The sequence below is a fragment of the Coturnix japonica genome, chromosome 5 (assembly GCF_054131305.1).
Source record: "Coturnix japonica strain WE chromosome 5, WE-NBRP24, whole genome shotgun sequence".
NCBI classification, from domain to species: domain Eukaryota; kingdom Metazoa; phylum Chordata; class Aves; order Galliformes; family Phasianidae; genus Coturnix; species Coturnix japonica.
The window spans coordinates 18,304,960-18,318,343 of record NC_140667.1 but is presented as its reverse complement, the minus strand read 5'-3'; the positions used below and the strand labels follow the sequence as shown (position 1 = coordinate 18,318,343).

General features: G+C 43.5%; 2 protein-coding genes across 5 annotated transcripts in view; both read left to right on the top strand.

Annotated features, from left to right (window-relative positions):
* The window catches only part of ABCC8 (ATP binding cassette subfamily C member 8), a 59,419-nt gene extending 51,371 nt beyond the window's left edge, over window positions 1-8,048 (top strand). For 3 of the 4 annotated variants that reach the window (XM_085548519.1, XM_015864123.2, XM_085548520.1), the window contains 8 exons: window positions 402-522; window positions 685-815; window positions 1,500-1,578; window positions 2,463-2,571; window positions 3,381-3,484; window positions 4,036-4,169; window positions 5,481-5,543; window positions 7,413-8,048. In XM_085548519.1, coding sequence (XP_085404645.1) covers window positions 402-522; window positions 685-815; window positions 1,500-1,578; window positions 2,463-2,571; window positions 3,381-3,484; window positions 4,036-4,169; window positions 5,481-5,543; window positions 7,413-7,550 — 879 coding nt within the window. In that variant the 3' untranslated portion in view covers window positions 7,551-8,048. The remainder of the gene's footprint in view (window positions 1-401; window positions 523-684; window positions 816-1,499; window positions 1,579-2,462; window positions 2,572-3,380; window positions 3,485-4,035; window positions 4,170-5,480; window positions 5,544-7,412) is intronic. The other variant, XR_014946455.1, reaches the window with a different exon arrangement.
* Window positions 8,049-8,634: 586 nt separating this feature from the next.
* KCNJ11 (potassium inwardly rectifying channel subfamily J member 11) lies at window positions 8,635-13,144 on the top strand. Its single transcript, XM_015864127.3, has one exon. It carries the CDS (start codon window positions 11,277-11,279, stop codon window positions 12,468-12,470), a length of 1,194 nt encoding a protein of 397 aa, XP_015719613.2. The 5' UTR covers window positions 8,635-11,276; the 3' UTR covers window positions 12,471-13,144.
* The last annotated feature ends 240 nt before the right edge of the window (window positions 13,145-13,384 follow it).

Sequence of the window (13,384 nt, the reverse complement as noted above, 5' to 3'; positions counted from 1 at the left end):
GTTCAAATATGTCAATAAAAATATGGCCAAGCTGCATTACATTTTGGTATTATCTTCCACTGTGAAGAATAACGTTTCAGTGTATCAGTTGTAATTATGTCCCAGTACATCATTTTGGACTGTCCAACAGTTTTATTTAGCAAGATGATGTCTTTTCACCCGTCTTTGCTGTTTCTCTTCCCGTACTCGTGTCCATAGTACCAAAGTCTCTGTGCACTGCAGTTAGGAAGTTTAACCTGAAGTCACTGTCACCCTATTGACGTGTACCATTCTGTTCGTTCACCACTTCAGCTTGCCAAGGCTGAACAATTGTTGCTTTGGAGAAATATAAGCTGCATGCTGGTCAAATGATGCAAACTACTAAAAATCTGGAATTTAGGAATTTATTTGCTTTACATCAGGTGTCTAACTATCTGAATTGGATGGTTCGTAACCTGGCTGACATGGAGATCCAGCTGGGTGCAGTGAAAAGAATCCATGGCCTTCTCAAAACAGAAGCTGAAAATTACGAAGGGCTTCTTTGTAAGTGCAGTTTTGTGCAGCATGCAGAAAGAGCTTGCTGAAATTTTAATGATTTTGCAGTGTATTACCATGAATAACTTAGTAAATCACTTAATGAGCTGTTGAATGTATCATAGAAGGGTTGTTGGTTTATTTCTTCCTTCCCTTGTGTTCCTGGTGCAGCTTCCTCACAGATTCCTCAGAACTGGCCAGACAGAGGCGAGATCCAAATCCAGAACCTTAGTGTTCGATACGACAGCAACTTGAAACCAGTGCTAAAGCACGTCAATGCTCATATTTCTCCAGGACAAAAGGTAAGTAACTGCAGTGATTTTGAAAATATATTTAGAGTAGTACATCATAGAAACTGTAGCTCTGGAAGGATACACCACTGTACATTTTAATGATGGAATTACAGATTTATTCTTTTCTATAAAGGAATGCAGTGCACTGGGAATAAATCTGTTGCGTGTCTTAGTATTCAGAAGTACATGATAGTGAGGAGTCAGAACTGCACACCACGTGCCAGTATGCCAGTGTCCTGCTGTCAGCACACAGCGACAAAAGAAGTGACAGTGACCCCATACTATGTTGACCTACTTTCCATCATTCCCATGTGGCTCCCCCGCCCTTATTCCCATCGCTCTATTGCTTGGCTGCATTTCTTTGCTCTCATTTTTTTTTTCCTCCTGAATTCTGTTTGCCTGCATCCTTCCTGCTCAGCAAAGCCACCTCTGGTTTCTGTCCTTTGCTTGCAGCACTGACCAGCTCCTCTCCATCACTCTCGAGTGGTTCCTGTACTCCGGAATGACCTTGATTTATACCTAAATACTCAGACCTATAAAGACAAAGAGACAGCTCAGAGACTTCCTTGTAAACAGTCCAGTTTGTTGGAACTGATCAGTGGATTGGAATAGCATCTCCATTCAGTCATCTTAAGTGTCAAATACACTGTCCATTTGCACTCACCTGATGTTCTTCTTCTTTCTGTGTCACAGATTGGGATCTGTGGTCGAACAGGCAGTGGAAAATCTTCCTTTTCTCTTGCATTTTTCAGAATGGTTGATACTTTCGAGGGTAAGATTACACTTTTTTTGTTTCTATCAAGCTTAGCTCCTGGAGATACATTGATATTCCTTTCTTGAATAGCAGCAGCTTTGAAGTGCAGTTTTGGAATCTGTGAGATATGCTATCTGGCCACCTTTGGGTAAATGTGTTATCATCTGCCATCTAACAGCTGTGCAACTGACAAAAATTCTCGTTCTATGTAAAAGAAGTCCAAGAGTGACAGAGGGCAACAGTGCTGTGAATTCCCCACAGTAGGAGCGAAGAATAGAATGAGAGAATGTTCAAGTACAACCAAGGATCTGCACACAAGGCATAGCAGATAGGACTCACTGAGTCTGGAAGACTTGTGTGCAGTTGGGCCTGCTGCCCTGGAATTTCTTGCCATACTTCTTTTGGTGTGCACCATGGCCACCTGCACACAGAGTGCCTTCCTGTGCGTCTTATAAAATGCTGTCCTCAGTTTCCCAGCCACATTGTCCACAAGACCCTTGTGAAAAGCCAGACAATTGTACTTGGGGATAAAATTTCCAAGTTCTCAATAGTGATTTGGCTTCCTGAAATGACTGTTCCCCTTGGTAACTAGTCACTGATTTGAGGTGACCTCTTGCCTTGTTGCTTGCTGTGTGTTTGTGCTGGTCAAGCAGATAAGTAATATTTCCAATCATTCCTTAAAACTTACAGGTATACCTCATGTCCTTTATGGCTGAAGCTTAGTGTTAAGAGAACTGTGCTTGTTGCTTAATCAAAACTTGTTTTGCTATTGAATAAAGGGTTATGCAGCTCCTGGCTGTTCCTGCTGCAATGTATCATCAGCCAGAAGTGAGCATTGTCTATGCCAGTGGCTGTGTGGCGTGATCAGCAGCCCAGCAGACTGTCATTTTTCTTTTGAATAGGAAGGATTATCATTGATGGGATAGATATCGCTAAGCTCCCCTTACAGACGTTGAGATCCAGGCTGTCAATCATTCTCCAAGATCCTATTTTATTCAGTGGAACAATCCGGTAAGCATTGAGCACCAGCAATATCAAAAAGTCACTATGTGCATTATCCCATATAATGACTTGTACAGAACTGCTGATAGCAGGCTGTTTGATTGCAGTCTCCTTTTGAAGGATCGCTGGCTTTCTCTTGGTGCTTTTACCCATCCCTGCCAGAGTGCACCTCCTCGCTGCCTGTGCCTGCTTAGTGTGCTGTCAGCATAAGGCATGCAATGCCTGGGAAGCAGGAAAACTGATTATTTATTCCTTTAGGATTAAGTTTAGTGCATTGATCAAATACCCATAACTATACAGCCATTCTTGAAATCCTCCTCTCTGTTTTTGCATCTGCTTGCCTTATAAAATCAGATGAAAGGAAATGCAGGCTTAATGCAGAGAAAGAGGAAGCAATAGAACAATAAGACAAGTACTGTAGGACTTGTAGGGTATTGTATCCTGGAGTCTCTATCCTCTGTTGCTCCTCCAGCCATTCTTTCACCTGTAAAATCAAACAGCTTTTTGGGCTATTCTTTTTTTTCTCTTCTTTCTTCTTTGTGTTGATAATGCAGCAGGAACAGTGAGCAAAAAGCTCCAGTTTCCAAATTCTGCCCCTTCATATGTCTGAGTCATTTGTGTTAGAAAGGAACAGTACAGTCCACAGTACAGAGCTGCAGCACCTGCAGCTGTAGTTTCTACATGGAAAGTCATGTTCACATGTTCATAAGTTCACTGGAAATGATGCAGGCTTCTGCAGGTTTGTTTCTAAGCACACTGAAAGAAACACTTTGAAAAGCTGATGCTGACTGGTATTCTTGAATTGCACATAACTGTAGGTTTAACTTGGACCCTGAGAAGAAGTGCACTGACAGCATGCTGTGGGAAGCATTGGAAATAGCACAGCTCAAGCACGTGGTGAAGGCACTGCCTGGAGGACTAGGTAACAAGACCTCCTTCTGGAGATTGCTTTTTCTGTTCACAACCTTTCTGTTTCGCATATCGCTTTAGGAAGGCAGTTGCTGAAGAAAATGCTTTTTAGGTTTATCAAAAGTGGGGAAAAAAAGTGGTTTCCTGCAGGCCATGCTAGCCTGTGCTAGCGGTGCTGGATTCATCTTATTTTGGTGGTGGGTGCCCATCCCTGGAGACACTCACAGTCAGGCTGGATGGGGCTCTGAGCACCTTAGAGTGGAAAAAAAGATGATGGAGGCCACTTGTACAGGGATGCATTGCTCTGAGTTGCACATGGCCTAGAGAAATTCACTCTTAAACATGGTTAGCTACTTTGATATCTAATAAAGAGTGCATTGAATTACAGTGAGACAGCAGTTCTGGCAGTTTGGAACAATAGATATAAGCAGATAAAACTGAGTCAGCAGCAGCTTCAGGGTCAGAAAATATTACTCGGAAAATCTTGAAAGTGAGATATCTGCCCTGCTCTGACCTGTGCCTCATCCACACCTTATTAGTGATATTTTCCTGTTTCCTTTCCAGATGCTATTGTCACAGAAGGGGGTGAAAACTTCAGCCAGGGCCAGAGGCAGCTATTCTGCTTAGCAAGGGCTTTTGTGCGGAAGACCAGCATCTTCATCATGGATGAAGCCACTGCATCTATTGACATGGCAACAGTGAGTCTGAAGTGTTTCCAATTCCTTATTTTCACTGAAGGGGTGTGACAGCTGTTACATGAAAAGAAAAATGGGGATGATGATACTATCTGCACCATAACATACTTACACCATATTTATTGCAGTCTTACTTAGTTCTGTATTATTGGTAACTCATCTAAAGTGCTTTTAAATCCTGTTACTAAGAATTTAAAAGTTATTGCAACATTGTTTGCTTTAGGAAAGTGAAGTGTGTTGTTTTCATTGGCAGTTTGATTTCCTAAAGCAAACAAAGCTTTGGAAGGTCAGCTGCAGCGGTCAGTGGAGGGTGAGTTGGTGAGCAGAGAAATTTCCCCAACATAGTGGACAGGACAAGTCAGGAAGTTAGAAGCCTTGAAAGCAGTGTCAGAAATAAAGACAAAGAAAAGACATACTGGATGATTGCATTAATTGCCAGAAATCATTGGACAGAGATTAAACCACACAGCAATAGCACGCTGAGTGGTTTTTAGCCAAATAGAACTGTACGTTCTTAAGATTCTTCCTTGGTTATATGCTTCAGTGTTTTTCATTATGATAGTATTCTATAAGTGAAGAATATAATGGAAGTGGGTTATTACAGCATTAAGAACTTTTAGTACTTTAAAATGTGAGTGGGGTTAGTAACGTTGGAATTACACCATGCACTTGAAACACCTTTTGAACTTTGAACGCATCTTGAATACAGTTCATCCTTTGGGATATGTGTGTAACGAAAAGGTAATAGCAAATAGAGATGTCCATTCTAGTGACGTTTGTAAGAGTTTGGTACAAACAATGCGTTTCCTAAACAGGAATGGATGAGTACTTGTTGAGTGAGAACTATGTACTCTCAAACTATCACAAATTCTTCTTCACTGCGTGCCAGGTACAGCGTACTCCCTTCCATCTCTCTGCACCTCCTGGTGTTAGCTGTCCCCACTGTGCTGGGACATTCCTGGGCTTCCAGTGGGGTGAAAAACATACCACAGAGGTGTCAGTGCGCAGGCAGCCTGGCAGCTCCCCTGAATCTGTCCTCAGTTTCCTTCTCTATGAAATTGAATTTGGGTAGCAGGGCTTTGGGAGCCAGAGCACAGCCTGTGTGTGGACAGCACAATGGCAGTGAGGGTGACAGCAGCAAGCAGGGCCAGGCTTCAGCTGAAGTTCTGACGTGGAGTTCATTTCTCATTTCTGCTGCAAAGGATCAATAAAAACATGTAATGATCAGTGGTTATTTAAACTTTGCTAGTATCTATGTACCTGTTTGTGTATCTTCTGCTCTTTGAAAAGCAGCAAATGTTTCCCTTTTTGTAGGAGAACATACTCCAGAAGGTGGTCATGACTGCGTTTGCTGATCGTACTGTGGTTACAATAGCAGTAAGTACAGTCTCTGCTATCATTCTGATCCAAGCTAGAATCAGATATGCTGCATTTCTTCATTTTTTGTCAATGTTAAGAAATTTGTTAATTTGGCCACTACTTTTTTGTTTTTAAATGAAGTGTTTAACCATCTAAACAGATTTCTTATTTAAATACATAACAACAGCTTCTTAACCACATTGCTCAGTGCTAGGTCTGATTGCCTGTAAAGACATATCAGTGTGTGGTCTGTTTCCTGTTACACATCTTAGGCTAATTTCAAATATAACATGACATTGACTGTTGAGAGATATGAGTTTTCTCAAGGCATAATAATCATTAAACTAAGGAAGAGGAAAATGATGTGATTATTTCTGCCACTGGAGGGATCAATTTTCTTTCAGTATTTAAACAAGTGAAAGAGAATTCCACTGACTTATAAAAATAAACCTTCCATCCCTGCTTAATGTGATTGAATTTAGATTTGCACTTTCTTGAAGTGATTGTACAAAGCTCTCAAGTATCTATAAATAAAATTGTTTATTGACCTGAATCAAAGCAGCTGGCTTGACAAATACGTCAGAACTACACATCTCTTTCAGTGCTCCATTTTCTAAAAATACGGATATTTCAGGGAGGTGAAATAAAGTAAATTTGCTTCTAAACATTTAAAAATTAAGCCCAATTCAAGAAATGTATGCTCGAGAATCTTACAGCATTTTTTTCTTTTCACTTAGCAAATGTATAACAGAAAACCTGATTTATCTCATGGTACTTATCATGCAGTTATAAGAAAAGCAAATGAATAAGAAGCATAAAAACTCCTGATTTCTCTCCATGAAAATACTGAGTTGTGCTGCACTGGAATGTGAGATTTCAGTCCCTCCCCTGTCTGCAGATTGGATTAATGTCACACAGAGACTGCAGCAGGCATGAGATGTGCAGATGCCATCGGTGGTTATTTAATGGAACACCTGGCTAGAAAGGCACAGGAGGAAGTACGAGTCCTGTTTTGTTATGAAGGGTGCCCAGGGATCTGATTAAGAACCTTATGGCTGAAGAGTGACTGTGTAACAGATACTGTAGAGTTCTGCAATGAAACATCCCTACGGGACTAATGCAAGCCAAAAATGCTGTGCAGTTGCGTTCAACATTAAAAAGTGGAATAACATAAAAATGGAGAAGAATTAATGCAGAAAGGGTAGAGGAGCAGAAAAAATAAATAAATAAGAAGCAAAGAATTTGATTAGAATAGTGAAAATTACTGAAGAGTATTAAAAAATCCTGAGGCCAGTGCATACGATTTATTAGGAAAAGCTCAAATAAGGGAAAAGCAAAAGGTCTGGCTACAAATGTGACTTCTGGAAACAAGAAGGTATTGTAAAAGTTGAACCCACAGGCACATGATGAAAACAGAAATGATGGTAGGCATATGACATGTGAAAATACAATAAGGGAGGCTAACAAAACAAAATAAAAGAGATTGAGAGCAACCTCAAGAAGGCATTGATAGCAGAAGCAGTCCAGGGCTGGGAGAACACTTGAGAGCAGTACCACACACACTTGCCCCATTCCCATGTTCCTGCCTGCCTTCTTGTGGCAACACCCAGTGACAGGACCCTGGGTTGGGGATGTCCTTAGACTCAACCTGTAGGACCTTTCACACTCAAGTACCTGTATACAAGTGAAGTGCTTGAATATTTGCACAGCTCTTTGTCTTCATGTTTGTCTGCGGTGTTTGCATGGTAAATTAGGATGAAAAGTAGGACTATGTAATCTTAAACTGGATAGGAAGTTTAATTTCTGGAAGGCTGCCTTGTACATATAATACATGTACATGTAATATGTATATATTTGGTGAATTCCTGGCATTTTGTTTGTTTTCAGCACCGCGTGCACACGATCCTGAATGCAGATCTGGTCATCGTAATGAAAAGAGGCCTTATTTTGGAGTATGACAAACCCGAGGTTCTGCTGGAACAAGAGGACAGTGTATTTGCTTCTTTTGTACAGGCAGATAAGTAGTTTTAAAAAAATGAAGCATTTTAAAGTACGGTTGTATTATTCATTTTCTAAAAGTGTAAAATACCTATAAATGTAAAAATGTAAATAGTCTTTCATAATAAATCGGAAGTTTTCCTTTTTTAATAAAGTGAGCGATGTCTCCTCCTGAAGCATTAACAAATTCATGTACCTTTTTGTATACTACTGCTCTTTTTTATTTTGCTACCAAAGAGTCCTGAAGTATCGTTGACCAAACCTACACAGATGAAATATGACAAGATTCACATCAAAGAGAAGCGTGGCCAGCATGGAGCTTTTATGTTACTCTTCAATCTCTCTTGTCATTTTGTTACTGTGTGATTTTATATGCACTGTAGCCCCACCATAGATAATGCTTATTATTGACTAAATGCAGAAGGAAAAAATAATATACCAAAGGTATTTCTGGAAAGCTTATTTTCTCTTTTAATCATATGACTATGTAAAGCTTTAATATCTAAATATAAAATCTATAAAACATTTCATTGTGGTTCATTGATGCTGCTTCTGTCTCTCGGTCTCTCCCTTAACGTCTTTAAAAAATTAATCACAATTTGATTCCTTTAGGTTTTCTTCAGCTGACTTGCATCTATCCCTATTGAATTATATTAGACTGATTCCCAAGGGCCAGACTCCCTCCCAAATAGCGAGGAAGCTAAGAGGAGAGAGGCTGTGATGAAGCATCAGTATTTAATGCACGCTATTTCCAGATACTGCGGTTAATCTCTAAATTATCCCTCCAGAGATGGTAAACAAAAAGCATTAAACCTTTCACTGTAGCTCAGAGCCGTGGGGACTTGACTCATTCTCTCCTCCTTTCACATACTTCGCCCACCCATACTCTTTCTGGATTCACTGTGATCCCTACCAGTGAATTATATACACTTAAGATAACTTGTAATCACTGAAATTATCCTAGATTAACCGGACAGCTGCTTCTGCCCTATCACTCTACTGTAACGTTCATTCTAGCAATTAAAGTGGCAGTGTTGCAATGAGAGATGAAAAGGAATTGCTCACTGGTATTTTCTTCACAGCAACTTTTGTTTCACATCTTTTTTTTTTTCTTTTGTCCTTTTCCCCTTTTTGAATAACTCAGCATTTGGGAATTGGATGTAGATTGGTTTAGTTGCTTTCTTTTGATGTTTTTTTTTGGTGGTGATGTTGATTTTTGGATGTGTGTGTGTGTTCTTGTTGTTCTTCTTGAGCCAAATGAATTCATATGGATGCTGTTTTTAACAATATTTCTAGATGCACACATCTCCTTGTTCTGGAGGTATACATGATATTTAGAATGCATTACTTCTCTTCTAAAATCACAGCAGAGAGCAGGGAAATGGAAGAACTGTTGCTGCTGTATAAGAGTTGTTACCAGTTTCACAGGGGATGTGGTTTAGTGGTGGGATTCAATAGGTCATTTTGATGATTTGACCCAGTGATTTGAAAGGTCAGTTCAAACCCAGATAATTCCATGATTCTACTACTTGTGTGCTATCTAAGGACTTTAAACTGGGCACAGAGAACAGGGAATGTGGCTTGTACTAATACTACGCTCATGGTAGAAGTGGGGAGGCAGATAAAATACTTGAGCTCTATCATTGCAATTGTAGGTGAAGAGAGAAAATAGGCTGTTGAGAGAGGACTTCTTCCGGGGAATCATTTTGCTGGGCAGCTTCAAAGAAAAGAACAGCTGCTGAACTACTGGGATGTGTTCACCAAGCATCCACTAGGGCAAGGGGGGGAGGAAACTAGAGACAGGTAGCTTTCCTTCCAGGGCAGGGAAAATAGTGGGAGAATTAGTTCATGCCCAAAGATTATGTATCTTCTTAATGGTACAATGCTACTGGGTAAATGTGTGAACACAGATGCCTCTTAGCCACCACTTGGCTTGAACACGCTGCATGTTTCCTTAGTCTATTTTTACCTAGTCCCTTTATATGGGATCCAGTCCTATCTCCAAAGGGCTGAAGCCTCAACAGTGACCAGGAGCCATCTCCAAGGAAGTGATTCTTTGGTGGGATCCATAAAGCCCCAGAATATGGAAGGCTCGCTGCTGTTAATGAGTCATTAAACATTTAGTTTTAATATAGATGGTTCAGAAGTCATCAGACTCACAAATATGTTAGCATGGCAATAAAGCAAAGTGCTGTACTGAAATGGGAGCAAGGCAGCCCCAGAGCAGCATTATGGGGTGGGGGAGCTGCTCCATCCAGACTCATTCATTTGGGACTTGGTTCAGTCCCAAAGGTGTTGGGATGGGATGCCCATGGGGGTGAAAGTCGGGCTTATTCCACCCTGCTGTCTCCCATAAATTAACAGAAGTCTTGATAGCTTTATTCCCTAGTTTTACCATGGTTATTTAAATCAGGAAAAGTCAATTAGGAATAGTCATGACAATTAGGAAAAATCAAAGAAGAAAAAAAAAAAAAGTTTTAAAATGTAAAACCTATTTTGGGGGTTGAAAGCCTTATCCCTCATGACTGCCCCTCTGGATTCCATACACAGCCATCAAGTGTGGGATTTTTCCCATGGGCCTTATTTGTCCTCCAGTACTTAACACAAATATGTTGGCTCACGCTGAAGATCTGTCACTTTTCTAAGTATCTGTCACTCGATCCACAAAGACGGGGCTTCTTTCATTCTGCTCTAGAAATCCTCCAACAGAAGCCACTTGTTTTGCTGTCCTATCTCAGCCAACATGAAGTGAAGGGAAGAGGAGGTAAGTGGAAAATTAGAGTCCCAATAAAGAACAGAAGTGGAAACAAGGAAACACCATTCTAGCTCATTAGAGTTTGGGATTCCGAAACCCAGGGTAGTATGTTCATACAACACTCCTTGTTGCACTGGGCTGCATGGGTCATCCCTGGCACCACAATATGAAGCGGTTCACCATTCTGTTCCATGTTACAATCACAGAATCATTGGAGTTGGAATGGATATTAAAGGCCACCTGGTCCAACTGCTCTGCAGTGAGCAGGGACACCTACATTAGATCAGGTGCTCAGAGCCCTGTCCAGTTGGACCTTGAATGTCTCCAGCGACAGGACATTCACCACCTCTCTGCACAACGTGTGCCAGTGCCCCACCACCCTTAATGTAAAGAACTTCTTCCTAACAACCACGTTCCCTAAACCTGTCCCAGACGCATCTTTTTGATTCTATATCCGTGCACTTGCCACCCTCTGGAGGATAAGGCACATAACAAGACGATGAGAAAAGAAGGGGGGAAAAGGCACCAAAGGCACAGCAGCCTCTTGTGTAACTATTTCCATCACTGCAAGAGACTGCGAATCGTCACCGATGTGAAGTGCCGAGTGATGGAGCAAAGCCTCTTTACGGTCGCTTTAAAATGCTGGAAACCGCTGCGAGCTGCCCTGAGGCGGAGAACCACGCTTCCCCATGTCTCCGGTTAGCCCTTACACCTGGGGCCGGGACCGGCCCTGGGGCCGCCTTCCCGAGGCCGCGACCTCTCAATCCCGGCCGCGCACGCCGACTCTCGGGCTGGGCCCCGTCTCGGCCTCCTGGTTGCCCCCTGGTGGCCGCATCCCGGCCCGTCACATCTCGGCTGCCGCTCTGCCGGGTCCGGCTGCGGCGGGGGCTGCGGCGGCGCCGTTCGCCCGCTCGGCCCCGTGGCGCGGCCGCCGCCCCCGCCCCCGGCTGGCAGCGGGCATGGGGCGGCGCTGAGCGGCGGAGCGGCGTCGGGGAGCCATGCTGTCGAGGAAGGGGATTATTCCCGAGGAGTACGTGCTGACCCGGCTCGCCGAGGATGTGCCGGATCACGCCCGGTACCGCGCCCGGGAGCGGCGAGCGCGCTTCGTGGGCAAGAACGGCGCCTGCAACGTGGCCCACAAAAACATCCGGGAGCAGGGCCGGTTCCTCCAGGACGTCTTCACCACGCTGGTGGACCTCAAGTGGCCCCACACGCTGCTCATCTTCACCATGTCCTTCCTCTGCAGTTGGCTGCTCTTCGGCATGGTCTGGTGGCTCATCGCCTTCGCCCACGGAGACCTGGACCACGGCACCCGGCTGCAGCGCAGCCCGGCCACGGAGGTGCCGGACGGCTTTGTGCCCTGCGTGACCAGCATCCACTCCTTCACCTCCGCCTTCCTCTTCTCCATCGAGGTGCAGGTGACGATCGGCTTCGGAGGACGCATGGTGACGGAGGAGTGCCCCGCTGCCATCCTGGTGCTGATTGTGCAGAACATTGTGGGGCTGGTGATCAACGCCATAATGCTGGGCTGCATCTTCATGAAGACCTCACAAGCCCACCGCCGTGCCGAGACCCTCATCTTCAGCAAGCACGCTGTCATCGCCCTCCGGGATGGCAAGCTGTGCTTCATGCTGCGGGTGGGCGATCTCCGGAAGAGCATGATCATCAGTGCCACCATCCGCATGCAGGTGGTGAAGAAGACCTCCAGCCTGGAGGGGGAAGTGGTGCCCCTTAACCAGATCGACATCCAGATGGAGAACCCCGTAGGGGGCAACAGCATCTTCCTCGTGTCCCCGCTCATCATCTACCATGTGATAGACAAGAACAGCCCCCTCTACGACATCTCCCCCACGAACCTTCACCACCACGAGGACCTGGAGATCATCGTCATCTTGGAAGGGGTGGTGGAGACGACCGGCATCACCACTCAGGCCAGAACCTCCTACCTGGCAGATGAAATCCTCTGGGGCCAGAGGTTCGTGCCCATCGTGGCGGAGGAAGATGGGCGATACTCTGTGGACTACTCTAAATTTGGTAACACGGTGAAAGTGCCCACCCCTTCGTGCACCGCCAGGCAGCTGGAGGAGGACAAGAGCATTATGGACTCCGTGCCATTTTCCCCTAGAAGTACCATAAGGAAGAGATCCGTCAAGCTAAAGCCCAAGTTTACCATATCCGATGAGCCTTCCTGATGCCTTTTGACTGGGAAACTGTGTTAGGGCTTTGTGTGAATGATCTCATAAACTCAAAACACTGAGGTGGCCTCTATGACTTTTTTAAACCTTCAGGTTGGTAGCACAAGGTATGTTCTGCTGTTATTTATTGCGGGATAAATGTACAGCTAATTATATTTTTTTAAAGGTGAGAGATTCCAGGCAGCACTGAAAGTAGGAAAATCCCAATCTGCAGCTTTAAATTTCGGTTCCAACTGTCATGCTGGGTTGCACGATCATTCTGCATTGATTAATCTCTAGGTAACTACATGTCTACTCAAAAAACAAGTGTTTCTGTATCCTCAGAGATGGCAGTTCTGGGGTCTTGCAGAGCCTGTCTTAAAGTCGGTAGTTTTTAACTGCTCCTTTCTAACTTGAACAATCAATATCGAGAAATAAAGTATTAATAATTAATGAAGCAGGCTGAATTTAGACGGTAACAAGAAGGTCGGGCAGTGCAGTGCGACACGAGAGCAGATCTGGGACTGTCTGTGCTGTTATACTCAATGTCTTAAATAAACGGCTGGGTTTGCTGCATCCATATTGTATTGTATGGAGCCACTCCTACCACATGCAGTATGAAATGTATTTGAATATTTCCTTTTGTTTATTTTAAAACCCTTTACACTTCCAAAATAAAATAGTCAAGTGTACCTTTTGGGCTGCGTCTTTTTGATAGCAAGCATTGCTTTCCCCAAAAAAGAACAGCAGAAAACGTGCCACTGAGGCTAAAGATAAATAGGAAACATTCTGTGTTCTTATTGTCTAAATGAGAAGCAACATTCCCTTCTCACATAGCAATGGGGACACCCAGCAAGAAATGAATCTCTGCTTTAGGTCGGAGTGATCTCTGTTAGAGAATGAGGGACTATAAATAGGATCCGGTATTTTGA

Excerpts from the sequence above, each read along its gene's own strand:
- KCNJ11 (XM_015864127.3), top strand. The coding sequence starts at position 11,277 with ATGCTGTCGAGGAAGGGGATTATTCCCGAGGAGTACGTGCTGACCCGG.